Source organism: Leptosomus discolor, chromosome 3 (genome assembly GCF_034619465.1).
Source record: "Leptosomus discolor isolate bLepDis1 chromosome 3, bLepDis1.hap2, whole genome shotgun sequence".
Taxonomy (NCBI): domain Eukaryota; kingdom Metazoa; phylum Chordata; class Aves; order Leptosomiformes; family Leptosomidae; genus Leptosomus; species Leptosomus discolor.
The window spans coordinates 49,526,668-49,540,867 of NC_141393.1; the positions used below are offsets into that span (position 1 = coordinate 49,526,668).

Sequence of the window (14,200 nt, forward strand, 5' to 3'; positions counted from 1 at the left end):
CCTCTAAGCCTGTAATTACACTTGCAAATCTGCTTAGCAAGACATCAGCAGAGCATCCCAGGGGACTGCTCGCACAGATTGGTTCTGTTCCCACAGAAGCAGCGTTTGAGTACCAAGTGATGCTACAAAGCAGACACTGCCGAGTGCAGTGCCTGACACAGACAGTTGCAAACTAGACCCACTCCTGATCTTCAAAATAAAAACAAAACCAAAGACCGCAAAGAGCCTTCTCTTCATCTTCAAAGCAACACTGCGCTGAGTCAGGTACCACTGGAGGTCAGGAGCACTTCATGAATACACTGCTGAGGCAGGACTCCTTTCTACACCCTGCTGGTTATCTTCGGTCTCACGAAATCTGCAAACGCAAAAAGTACCAGAGCAACCCAATGATAAAAGACTGTTTGTCACCTCCTGGTCTGGAACCACGACAGCCCAGTGCTGAGAAGCACCTTTACATCTCCTGCACAAGTGCAGCCTCTGGCCAGCATCTCCCTCCTGAAGGAACCCAGTCAGATTTCTCCTTTCACTGTAGCCCTACCACCACCAAATTTTTGAGAGCAAACTGATGCTCTGGACTATATTTTGCCCCCAATTTACACACCCACCCCTCTGTTGCACCCAATTTACACCACCCTCCCCAAAGATACAACTGGAACCACATAAAGTGCATACGAAGTACTCAGCTGGGACTCCATTGTACACTCAGTCCTCTTCAGGTCTTGGAAAAAAACAAAATCTGATTTGTTCAGCTTTGGACTTTTCATCCATGCCCATGGGAGGCAAAGTGAAGGATCTCCTTCTCTCACAAGCCACCTGAGCAGATCCTTCTGTGGGATGCAAACAGTTTCATCCCTGAGTTCAGCTTTAAGAGAAAAAAACGCAGTCCTCGGCCATCGCCACCCTAGCGCCAGAAGCAAAGGGACCATTTAGCACAGAGCTCTTTGCTGCGGAAACAAAGAGTGAACAAGCAGGACAAAGCTGGGAAAGACAAAGAAAAGCAGAAAGATGATATTTTGTATCATAACAAGGAAACAGACGGACACCTGAGGCCAAAGGTTTGGACTAGTAGAGGAGGAAAGCTTACAGAAGGTAGACTGTGCTGTTCAACAGCAAAACCTTTGCAGCCCTCATTTGGGAGCAGCCTGGTACCTCCATCACCAACGATCCCAAACAGACAAGAAAAACAAATCTAGAGAGCACTCCCAGAGACATAAATCCCTCAAGGCCATTTCAATGACTTGAGCAAAAGTCGAGGTCTTCTCTTTTTTCCCAGCAGGGATGACAAGACACTTTGTCCAGCTCAGTGCATAAAGTTCTCTCCTCCTCAGCAAGACCTCTCCTAGCTGACCGAGGTGCAGTTCAGCTCGGCAGGGTCCTGCCTACCTGCTGCCATGACCCCCTCAGACCCATCAGCAATGCTGGGCTCACTGGAGCACTGCCTGTGGCTAAAACTGGGCTGCAGGAGGAGGCATTTGTCAGTGCTGTCGGATTCCTCAATCACCATTCCCGTGTGCATCATGGAGGCCATCGCCAGGAGCTGAATATCTGAGTGGGCGTTGGTGACAGTGTGGCGACGGATGCTACCACATTTCTCCAGGTAAGCCTCACCCTCCTGCTCTGTCAGTGGGGTCAGGGCCATCTCGCTGGGCTGCCGGCTCGTCACCACGTGAGATGAGTAATTCAGTATGCCAGCCTTAGGACGGGATCTGGAGTACCGTCTCTCTGGAAGAGAAAAAGGAAGCAGGAACGGTCAATGGGGTGCAGACAAAGCATTGCCCAAACTGCTCGGCTGGCCTCAGGGAACAGAGAAGACTCAGTGTGCAACCACAGAGCATCCCACCTCATTACCACCCAGGAACAGTCAGGTGCTCATTAGTTCATGCTGCTGGGGATTTGGGAAGGAAGTCTGCCTCTCCCTCCCATCCCGCTGTAAGGCAACGGTGCCACTGCCTGCAAGAGAAGCGAGCCAAAAACCAACGAAAGCAGCAAAGGGACTTTCTTCAGCATCCTGACGGTCTCCTCTCTTACCCAGGGGGGCGAGGACTGAGTAGTAGCTCTCACATGCAGGTTCACTGAAATCAGTGACACTAAAGTGGCACAAGTCCTCAAAGAAAAGTTCAGTGAGGACCTGAGTTGCCATCCCTTTCTCTGGAAAATTTCTCTCAGGAGATGCCATCAGCTGGCATCACCACAGATTTCCTGATGCCCACATTGCACTGCCTTTCCAGGTGCCCAGGGAAAGGCTGTCCTGCTAGCACTATCCCACCATATTTTTTAAAGGTTATTCAGGAAAAAGAACGCTTCATTGACTTTAAAACATGTCTAGTTTGGGGGTGAACACCTAGCAGTGCACAGCAACAGCCCACAACAGCCTGAGGGAAGGCACAGAAGAGGAAGGCAGCACTGGTGGAGCATGGGGGAAGCCAGCAACACAGAATTGATGGGTGTGGGCTCTAAAATCTGCTCAGCAAAAAGATTAAGGGGGGAAAACGCCCAGTTTAAAACTCAAACCCAAGGTGCAGCCCCCAGCCCTGTATCGTGAAGCAGCATTTCAGCTCCAACACGGAAAGCTCGAAGAAGAGCAGGGGGCTGAGTTCGTGCCTTGGCTCACTGTAACTCACTCCTCTGGCAGGCTGAATCAGACAGCATTACTTTTCACCCGCCGTCTTCCACCACCGTGCAGCACTGCCACGAGGTGTTGAATACCTCATGTTGTCTACCCAAAGCAGCTGATAATAAAGCTATTCCCTAACTGCCTGTTGCCAACTTCCTTGAAGCGCAGGGTCTCATTTCATAAAGCCAGAAGCCTTTAAGCCATACAAAATATTTCTACCAAGACTACAGAGCATAGGATGTGGCGTAACAAAACACAAAGCAAAGCACTCATCACCGAAGGTTATAAGAGAGTTTTGGAAGCTTGCACCAAGAAGAAAAAGCAGTTTCGTTAAACTCTGTATTGTTGCAGGGAGGAACGGGTGAGTAGCCAAAACTCTGTCACTGGCAGCAGCCAAGCTATGACAGCACTCCGCTGCTGCCAGTAATACATGCAGTCAAAACGGTTCATTTCGTGCTTAAGAGTACATGCAAATAATTTTTGAGGCTGATTAGGGTAAATACACTCTTTAGGTGTCATCTGCAGCTCAAGCCACAGCAAGCTGTAGTGTTGGAGGGCATCAGGACCCAACTCTTGAGGAAAAAAATCCACATATGATTTTTTTGCAACAAAATTAAAAGCCTTTATGATGAGAATCAGCAAAAAATTAGGCTAAACACTGAACATTCATTGATTGCTTCACTTTTCCCCCTTTACTTTCTTGGCCACAAAAGACAGTCTCTTAAGGGAGTTGTTGTGCATAGTTTAACTAGAAATTTCATTTCTATTTTGGTGTATTATGGTCAGGAACATAAACTGGGAGGAGTTTTCAAGTGATTTTTTGCAAGCAAACTCAAACCAGCAGTGATTTCAGGTTTAATACATGGGGGGAATAGGGTGAATGTTTTATCTTCTTCCCTATTCCAAATTTGAACATTGTTTCTTAGGCAACAGGACACCTTCAGCATACTCCATCCTCTCCACACCTTACAATGCAGGGTACAGGTAATTTACATGGCAAGGCAAGAAGGGTGGTAATAACAGAAGGGCAGGTGCGGACGCTGCCCTCTACAAATCTGTGAGCTGTGCTCACCCGCCCCTGCTGCACTCCTCTTCCACTTCAAATCAACTTTATGGTACAGCAGCCGGCTGTAGCCTGTGGTGCATTCACAGCTGTGATCAGACACCTTCGGTCACACTTCTCAAGGCTCATTTGCCTTGAAGGCTCTGGTCCAGAGGGCAGTTTGGCCTCCACAGCATCCGTTGAGAATGCAAGCGCACCCAAAGCCCAGCAGTGCCTTTCTGAAAAGCTACTAGGGGGAACCAGCTGGGCTTCATCGCCATTACAGGCTGCCCAGTGAGAGAAGCAGCTGGTTCTGAGAAAGCAAAAAGGTGACAGAAAGAGGAAAAGGAAGAGAAAGAAGTTGGATTGGAAGTGGGAGTTAAGGAAAAGAAACCACCACCACAGCAGCACTCTGAAAATACGGAGATTATTTGCAGAAAAGTGCTGCTCTGCTGTCAATGTCATGTAATGTAAACACAAGCTCACTCCTTCATCCCACTCAGCACAGGACAGAGCAGGGGCAAAAGGCTACCTTGGAAAACCATACAAATAAATGACAGCTAAAATCAAAGTAAAAATACTTTAAGGCACATAAACTTTACAAGGCCAGTTCATGTGAACTTTTTTATTTTAATGACACTAAAGCCTTGTTCAGCTGGCGGAACTCCAGGATGGCTAGAAACCTCTGTACAGGTCAGGCTACCTTTCAAATTATCCCAGCAGCATGCAGATGTCCATAAACAGCAAGACAATCAAATTTGTCAAAGTTCAACTTTTACAGGGCAGTGTGGTCTACATTTAGCCTCAGGATCAGTTCTGTGAAATCAGTGCTGACCCCTATAACCATGTTCACTTGCATAAAGGATATTTAATTGCCCAACAACCACAAGAACAAAACCCCTGAGCTATAGTTTGCCTAAAGCGATGCCATGAGTTACAGGCACAGATCACTGGGCCCTGGTAAGTCCTGCTACTGCAAGTCCATCTTTTACCCTGTGCTGCTAAGGAGTAACACAAGGCAGGCTCTGTGTCTCCGGCCTGCTATGATTTGCATTGAAGCAAAGGCTAGAGCTTATAAAAACAGAGGGAGACTAGAGCTTTCTTCACTTGCTCTATTTAAATCGTCTTGACTATCCAATCAGTATCACTACGCCCACTCCGTAGGTAGCCAACCCCTTCTGGCTGGCCATGCATGTAGGCAGAGCTCCTGGCTCAAGTGTGCAGAAGCTTTCCACTATAAGCATCCCCTTCCTGAAATGAAGTGCCATTTCCCTCACCTAGGCCCATTCACCCACAGCTCAAACACAAATTTTTATTTCTTTTTAAACAGAGTCCTCAGATGGAAGGAAGACTTCACGCAAAAAAAAAACCTGTAGGCCCTCAGCATGAGCATGCAACAGCTAGGCTGTTTGCAAAGGCTGGCTGATGCAGCAGTGAGCGTGGGAATGCTGGCAGCCAGAGCAGGCTAGTGAGCCCGGACAGAGAGCAGGAAGCAAAGGACAGGGTGCAGTCTCTTCCTGGGGTGAGAGCAGTACACCAGGCACAGACCAGGGAGTTTCAAAATCCAGCCCATCTCCAGAAAGAGGGGAGATGTTGTATGTGTGTGCGCGCAGTTGTGGGGCAGAACTAGTTCACTTGGTCGCGGAAAATAAAAAGCCTGTCACAAAAATCTACATTCAGAAACATATTGACCAGGACCTTCTCGAGGGTGTTTCAGCCTTTGTTTTCTGTGTTTCATGGAGTCATGCACTGTCTCCTTTCCTAGCAGATGTGCGCTGCCTCATTAACCAGTCCGTGTAACCCAATAAGAGCTCCTGCAGGACACACATGTCTTACCAAGCAGGCAGGTGCTCCCAGAGAAGCTAAGATCCTCACATAAACCCAAGTACGGCGATACCACCTGCTTGACCAGTTCTTCCAGCTGCAGGTAGCCCTCACTGGGGCCAGTAGGCTCATGGACACTCTGAAATTCAAACATAAAAAGTCAACATTACCCATATATAGCTTTGAGTAAGGTTTTTGAGTAAAGCCTGTGGTCTGTCAAATATCTCTGCTCTGGAATATCCCAGCCATATTGGTGGGCCATTTGGAGGAGCGCAGCTGATAAGCCCAGACAGAGGTTCAGATGCCATTCAGGTCAGCCTCCTTGTTCAAGTCACAGCCATAACCCTAGGGACACTGAGCAGCTAGCTGTCTTTTTTCTGACCAAGGGACAGGAAGGTACAAGGTACGCTCACCCGGGGATTTGCACGGTGTAACTACAGCAATATAATCATACCAGGGCAGTTTGACCAGGAAACATCCCTGTAGAAAAGCCTTAACACACCTTGGGCAAAGCACTGCTCTTCTCCTAGGCAGGCCTGCAGGAAAAGCACCCGCTGCAGTTGAGCTAAGAGCTGTGAAGATGGCAGATAACACTAACCAATTTAACAGTAATTTCAGAAACCGCTCACAGACTTAACTTCCTGCAAAGCCTCAGTAAGTTTTTCTTTTTCAAATGTGTCGCTTTGAGACCCTCTTCACCCTCCAGATTCTTTTATTAAAATATTGCCGGGAAATGGAGCTAGCACTTCAGTATCTCCTGCTGTTACAGTCTGGGTCACTGGGAACATCAGAACAGCGAGAACTCATACCAAAATACCAGCTTAGCCACTTCGCAATTCTGATTTCATTCCTCACCACTCATTATAATAAGGTATATTGGAGAAGAAATAAAAGCGAGAGGAACCCAAACAGCCACCTGTAATGGCATTGTGCAGGACTGCCATGTTGGGTGATATAAAAAGGTAAGAAGGCTGGTATACTTGGCTGTATTTGACATGCTTGGAAAATACTCTCTCGAAGTCTGGATAAAGAGGATAGTCCTCACAGAAGGTCTGGGTCTCTTGGGAGAGGCCTTTGGAAGATCTATAGTGTTTTTGCCTGTAGCCAAAAACTGTTCCTCCTCTCATGGGCACTGCTCAGTGTCCCGGCCAGCCAAGGGGATGGCATCAGGCAGCCAGCAGCCACAGCTCGTTCAAATTCCACAATCTGCTGTGATGGAGACTCATCCTCTCATTGCAAAGCTGAGAAACCAAGAAAACTAGGGCACAAAGAGGCATTCAGAGAAACTAGGAGGTGAAAATTTATCTGAAAAAGACAGTCTTGAGACTGTTCCTCACTGAGGAGGAGACGTACAAAAAAACCCCACAAACAGCAAAGAGCAGAGCCTGTCCCTTTCATGGCAACATCCTTAACTGTTCCCAGGAAAGCTCAGGACATTCAAATTCAGCTCTTATTTCTACATTCATCACTCTCAAATAAGCACACATCACTTCCCCTTCATCACACCCTCCACCCTCCCCACACCCCTTTCCAGGGTTCATATTAGTCCAACAAGGTCAAGATAGCCAAGTGGCATCAGATGAAGAAGAGCAGAGGCTCCCTACCTGCAGAATTAACAGCATCTGGACAATGGAAGCTGGGGGCTTTGTCTGGACTAGAGGAAGAATTTCTTCCAACTTCACTTTTAGCAAGACCAAGTCTCTGAAGCCAAGAAGAGCAATCTGACGAATAGTCAACTCCTGACCCTAAAAAACACAGAAGGCAAAATCCACACATCGGTAAAGGGAGGTGTGAGCATCACACCAACACAAGTATGCACACAGACAGAAAGGGTCTATCCTGCCCATTGCTGCTGTGGCAAAGCATCCCACAGCTGCTCAAGCTGAGGATTCATGGTACTCTCTGGCCACTTCCTTCTCAGTCTCTGTCCCACACAAATTCTGTGCAACACCTCATCTGAGGCACCACTAGGTTTGGAGTGAAGCCAGAAATGGGCATCTATTTCACCAAAAGACTACGTATTCATGAAACCCAACTGCCTTCCAATTTGGTGACAAACATCCAAAGCCCAGGAGGGATGCCACTTGTGTTTTTGCCACTCAGAGCTGAGAAATCAGAGAACATTTGGCAGGTACAACATGTTCCTGAGCCTACCTCTGGTCTGTGTTGGATCCTCTTTTTGCTCAACTTTGGACCTTGCTGATACGACAAAAATCCACAATTCAGTCCATTACAGATTTTAGGATTCAGGCTAGAGCAAAGCCAGCAAGACTGCTTGTACCAAATATCATTTCAAAAAGCAACGGCTTTGATTTTCACCGCAAGGCGCTCCGTGTCCTCGCAGTTACCTTTTAACACCAACACCATAAGTGAGCAGGCTTAACAGATGCTGCTGCTGTAATATTTCCCGGCATATTTAAACACAGTTGGACTCCATTAGGCATTCTGGTGTTACCGCCTTTCCTTCTGCTATGCTGGACATCTGCACGACTTTCTCTTGCCCCACTACAGCTTAACAGCAGAAATTTTCCTCCCAGCCCTGCCCAGCACTTCCTGGCCTGAAGAGTTTCCCTTGTTCTTCCCAGCACGTTAATCTCTGCCCCATGGTCTGTTTGGGAACCATTTTATGGTCTCCATAACACACTCAACACGGCAAATATTTAGCTGGAAGGAATGAACAGCAGTTAATCATTAACTCATAATGGGTTTAATGTCATAATTAACAGCATCATCAATATGTAAATGCAGATTAAAGCAAATAGTCTGGAGGGCAGATTGGCCATAATAAAAGCGCTTTGCTGTTTTAAACCATCGCTGCGGGTTTAGAAACACAGAGGTGTAGAAAAGACAGGTACTTATCTCTGAACTATATTTCATCAGCTGCACATTTTTTATTTATATCATGGAGTTTAGTCCTACTAAGTTAATACCCCATTTCAAAATGCAAACATTTTCTGTGCCAAACAAAACAAGATTTGCGATACTTTTTCCACACCAAGTAGTTACATCAACAACTGTAACTATACAAAAGCCAGTGACCTGTTTACATAGTTTCCCTCTGTACAGCAATTTAACCAACTTTGCTGCTTAAAGGTCATATTTCTGCAACAGCTATGAGCCTTGAGTTTCAACTCGGCCGAGATAGGGAGTTACTCCTAGTTACCACCTTTGATAACATATGCTCTCACATTTGTCTGGCTGACTTTCATTCTGAATGGGCACTCGCTGGGATCACAGAAGAGTACAACTAAATAATCACGTTGACATTTGCAGCAAAGGATGGGGAACCGACAACAAATTGACTTTCCCATCTACCAGCGCGTTGCATGAAGAACCGCAACTTGGTGAGAGAGATTTGCTAGACAAGCTCTCCTCACACATGGTGACACCATACAGAATAGGCACATGCAGTTCCCTGTTTGTAGGATGAGCCCAGTCTTGTTATTAGGGCATTGGCCTGGGATAAGAGCAATTTCTTATTTCTTGCTGCACAGCAACTCTTTCTGTTGTAGCCTAGGGCAGCTTACTCAGAGTCAAATTCTTGGAGGTATTTATGCAGTTTAAATCTGTACATTTGCATGGGACTTAGTGCCTACAAAGCTTTAAATATGCTGTCTGTTACCTCATTCATAAAATGGCAATACTTCCCTAACTTCACAGCTTCTATAAAATATTTTTGAGCCACTCGGATATTTTGACAAGACAAACATAGCAAGAAAGTTATGCTTTCAAACAATCTCAACATGCCCCAGTCACGCTTTCACCGCTACCAGCAGGTTACTTCCAAAAGCTGCAACCACTGTGCAGTAACTATTGTTCAGTTTCTCATTCAGACATTTAATAACAGGGGAGTGCATTTTTCTGATAAGCAGCAGAATTACTAGCATCGGTGGGTACTGCACACAGTTAGCTCAGCTGTTTCCACAGGGCACAGAGAGCTGCAGTGCAGACAAGCTCCTGCTTACACACATTAGGTCGCTCCCTGAATTAGAATAAGTCGCAAAAGGAGAAAGGGAAGGCATTATAATTGTGCAGTTTTACCTGCCAAACACCTACCTTTAAGCATCTGCAGCAAGGAAAGAATAAAAATAAACACAGCAGAAAGGTTAGTGTCTGTCTTTGCAGAAGTCCTTTAGGAAATGCCAGCTTTAACAGGATTAGAGGAAAATGGCAACCTTTGAGCTTTATCTGCTGCTTTTCAAACAATACAGGGGAAAAATAATTTCAAAAGGCTCTGGAAAGCGTTTCTTGTGGAAGAGGCAAAAGTCAAGAGGAGGAGGCTAGCATTTCCAAGAATGTCAGTCTCCTCATGAGCCAAGTTCTTTTTTTCCTCTGATGGAAGACAAGATCAAAATAGGCTGGGGAGATACTTAGACTGTTCATACGGAAATCCTCACTAAAACTATATCAAAAAATGATACAGCTCAACACTTCTGATGGGATAGTCAGCTTTCAAAATACCCAGTGCAAACAGGTCTTACATAAAGTTGTTCGTTCATCCTCTACCCACAGATTTACTTGTTCTGTTATTAAAGCTCCAAAAAACCCAACAGAGGATTTTCCAAAGGCACAACTGGGACATGAGCCCTCCAAAAGTAGCTAGGGTCAGTTAAACACATTTGCTCTTGATCTAGTCTTCAGATTTGTCCCTCTGAAGAGCAGGGGTACAAGCTGTCAGTGCTGTCATCTGCACCAACAGTCCCAGGTGTTTAAAAACAGAAGAACTATAAATACAAATGTCCCAGAGCTTCAGTCTAGACAAGGTGTAGTCCAACAGTTTCAGTGTTCAAACTTAGCTAAGCATGGACAGAGGGCAGACAAATGGGAATAAATTCAGCCCAAAACACTGTGCTTGCCCAGTAGATTTTAGTAGTCCTTCTTAGACAGCCAATGCTGACCTGGGCAAACTCTACTTCCTCCTGGATTTAGTTTAAAGTTTTTGAAACCAGTTTAGCCACTGCCCAAACAGTGCTGCTGGAACAGAAGTTTCCACATGCCATTCACAGACATTGCAGGTAGATTGCTTCACCTGACTGAAGACTGAATTAAAATTAAGATTACCTGGACTGGGTAGAATATTGCCTGGAGCGTAGGAAGAGTCTCTGTGAAATAGTGATCCCAGATTTCAGACAGGACATCAATGCGATCCTCACCTATGAAAACAGAGCAAGAAGGAGCAAGAGCTTTAGTGGCAAGGACACTAAAATCAAGCTGAATTTTCCCACTGCTCTCCCCAGAGTAAGAGATACAAACCCACCCTTCACATTCACAGTTGCCATCCAAAACTGGACATTGCTCAGCTAAGCTTCGCCTTAACTGCCAGAGACACAAGGCTGTGACCATAAATTGCTCTGTCACTTGCTGCTACGAAGACAGCGCTACGCAAAACATGAGACCAATCCCAACAAAAGAGTGAAGGCCCCCTTCAACTGGAAGCTTTACCACCACAGCAAAGGACTGTGTAATCTCACAGTTAGCACGCTCGAATAGCGTGGGAGCTCAGCCACACAGCAGCAGCTGAGTCTGAGAGCCAGCAGGTCACAGCCAGCATCAGCTGTTCTGTGGCAACAGAGTCAGAGAGACCACTTACAAGAGCTGAGCCCCCTCCAGTGTCCCCCCACTCCCAAGCACAGACACAGCAGTCAGGACCCTAACGAGCCACAAAGCCACAGCATGCCTCTCAAACGTGGCACTTGGGGAGGTTCCCGAACTAAATCCACTCGTGGCCACCCCTCATAAGACTCTGACTCGAACAAATATCCCCAAATGCAAGTGGGTATTTAAAATGAAGGCAGACGGAATTATGCGACTCATGATTCCCATAATAGGAATATAACTGTGGTCAAAAGCCTATTATTAACAAAAAATGCTTTACTGAACGTAATGGTTTGAACACACACTGTAAATTATGCTCATAGGCTTGACTTACAGAGCTGTGTGTTCCTCAGCATTTGAGCCCAAAACCTCTAAGTTTTTTAGATCTCTGCCATCCCAAAGGCCAAAGGTTTGTAGTGTTTTTGCAAGTTTTAGGTACATTTCCCAGAAATTTCAGGTGCAAATACAGACCCAGGTTTAATAACACAAGTTTCTGATAAAAGGATTTTCCAGGATGCCTTCCACAGAGCCCTAGCTGGAGCTCACAAGCAGCCAAGACTCAAGGAGCAGTCATGGCATGGCAGACATGCTCCAGACAGCTTCGAAGGCTCGGCCTGAAGGTGAGTAAAAGAACTGGAACACACATAAAATTGCAACTCAAAGGAGCCTTATCACCGTGTACTGAAGTGCTTTCCCCACCTGGAGACTTCCACACGGGCTTTCACTGTGCTTGCCCGTAGGTGGTGCTGCTTAGGACACAGCCAGAGAGCAGAGCCAGCAGGACCAGACCCTGCACCCGTTCCCTTTTGAGCAGAGTGCCCACCAACGACGGCAGGAGGGTTCAGAGGGAGGGTTCAGAGGGAGGCTTCGCTGTGCCAGGTGCAATGACTGCTTCAAAACTGGAACTGCAGGCAGATGAGCACCTACCCAACATCCCCATAACAGCTACCCACCACCAGAAACTGCCACTCTAAGTGAAAAAGACAAAAGGAAACAGAGTAATTGAATGTTTAAATTTTCCCCTCCTCTGCCTCCTCCCCAGCACTGCGACACTCTGCTGTGCAGAGCCGGAATGAAATGTTAGGTCACTTCTCCTTCTGAAGGGGAAGGGGGAATGGCTTGTTTCTCCAAGAAACCATAAATCCTACAGGCATGGAAATTCTGTAGAGATTCTGACAGACTGTATAAAGAAAAATCATGTTAAAATAAGAGGCTGCGATTTGAAAAACAGACATAGTGAAACATTGCCATGCCCTGCAGCAGGAACGTCATTCCATCTCCAAGTACTGGGACAGCAGAAATTTTCCAGGAAGACAGAGCTAACCGAGAAGCACGTACAAGAAGTTGTTGTTGCTGTGACCACAAAACCTGTAACAAGCCTACACATTATGAAAGAAAGGTGTCCATGAGTCATCTCCTGCAGAGCTGCCAGCCTGCATGGGCAAAGTGGCTCCAGCGTCACTGCAAACTAGGGACCAAAAAATGAGGCGTAGGAAGAGGGTTTTGCTGTCTGCCTGGGAAGCTTCATCTTACCTCAACTATTTGAGTAACTGTGAACTACTCCCTGGCAGCTCTCAGCTTGCGACAGACAGGAACTCAATTTTCACAATTAATTGAATTAAAACAGATATTAGGATAGTTTTATATGAACAGAGAGAACAAAACCTATGATAAGCTGTGCAGCACTCATTCTGAAGAGCTAGCAGCGGCCAGAGAGGCACCCGTCTTTGGGAAAATGCATGAGTCTGCCTTTTTTCCTTCCTTACAGGGCCAGGGCCAAAGAAGCACGCACAAAGCAGGAGGCTGGCAAGCGCACAGCTCCTTCAGGGTCTGAGTCCTACAGCCTGCTGGCTGGGCAGAGAAGTCACTCTGTGAAGAACAGAGCAGAGGAATCCAGCACCAACAATGATGCGAGATTGTAAGTGTCTATTCACATTTAATGACCCAGTTACAGCAGGCTGGTGATTAGCAAGGGATCTTCCCTACAGGCTACAAAACTGGGTCAAAGCAAACAGCAGCCTAATTTTGAATAAAGACATGTGCCCTAGACAGCTCGCTCTGCTTGATCAAACTGTTAATAAATGTGACTAACTCCCCACACACCCAACACAGGCTCTGCAGTAGCAACAGAACTCCACTTGTGATGGACTTCTTTCCTGAAGGATTTCATGCCCACCCAAGTGACTGGTTTTTTCTGTAAGCTTACACACAGCCTGTCAGTTCAGCTCTCCAAAGCATGATATGGTAACCAAAATTGTGCTTACAGTGAGCTGCGGATGATACTGAGAAATAAAAGGCAGAAGGCAGCTCTCGGCAGTTTTGCAACAGGACCCGTGTCCAGCCCAGCACTGCTTTGAGCCCAGGCTCAGCTGCCACACGAGACCCATGCTCCTGCTCTCGCAATAAAGACGCAGCTGGTGGGAGTGTTGCAGCTATGTGGCTATTCAACCGCCCCTCATCCCTTAATCCTTACAAGGGCTGTGGTGCAACCTGGCTCTCCCAAGGTTGCATGACACCCTGAGGCAGTACCAGAAAGGGCTGTACACTTTCCAGACATGCAAGTCATCTTATCTGACCAAACATCAAAGCACAACTCCTTTCCCGAATGGGTTTCTTACTATACTTGCCTTCACACAGCTTAACCTTCTCCTCTATAAACAGCAAGCCTTTCGCAAGGAGTTGGTTCTGCCAAGAGAGAAGAGAGATATGCGTTTGCCTTTTCTGAGGTTTAAAATAAACATGGAAGAATTAATTTTTTTCAGATGTTATCCACTTTGCATGCAGTTATCTAAAGATTAGTCATATCGCAGTACTTTCTCCCAGCACTGCCACCAGACCTGGTCTCTGGGTGCTGTACATTCATTAACCCCCTCCTGTTCAGCCAGACAAGAGAACACAGCAGACAGAGTAGACAGCTAGAAAACGTGCCAGAAGTGGGAAGGAAGGACCTATCCCAGGTCACAAGGAGGGACAGAAGAAAATGAAATGGTTCTTAACAGAAGAGTGCAGCCACATAAGCTATACCTCAGCTGTATGATGGAGGTGACCAAAGGGCCAAATGCTACCAAAACGTCCCACTCTCTTCTTCCTTTGCACTAGCTTGGCGCTTGCCCAACTACACAATA

At 46.5% G+C, this 14,200-nt stretch overlaps 1 protein-coding gene across 1 annotated transcript in view; it reads right to left on the bottom strand.

Moving 5' to 3' along the window:
- Window positions 1–1,339: 1,339 nt before the first annotated feature.
- PRR5L (proline rich 5 like) overlaps window positions 1,340–14,200 on the bottom strand; it is a 28,188-nt gene continuing 15,327 nt past the window's right edge. The window contains exons 4-8 of the mRNA XM_086463249.1: window positions 13,703–13,760; window positions 10,542–10,633; window positions 7,085–7,225; window positions 5,493–5,619; window positions 1,340–1,722 (exon numbers count right to left, since the gene is read on the bottom strand). Of these exons, the coding sequence (XP_086319375.1) occupies window positions 1,340–1,722; window positions 5,493–5,619; window positions 7,085–7,225; window positions 10,542–10,633; window positions 13,703–13,760 (801 nt within the window). The remainder of the gene's footprint in view (window positions 1,723–5,492; window positions 5,620–7,084; window positions 7,226–10,541; window positions 10,634–13,702; window positions 13,761–14,200) is intronic.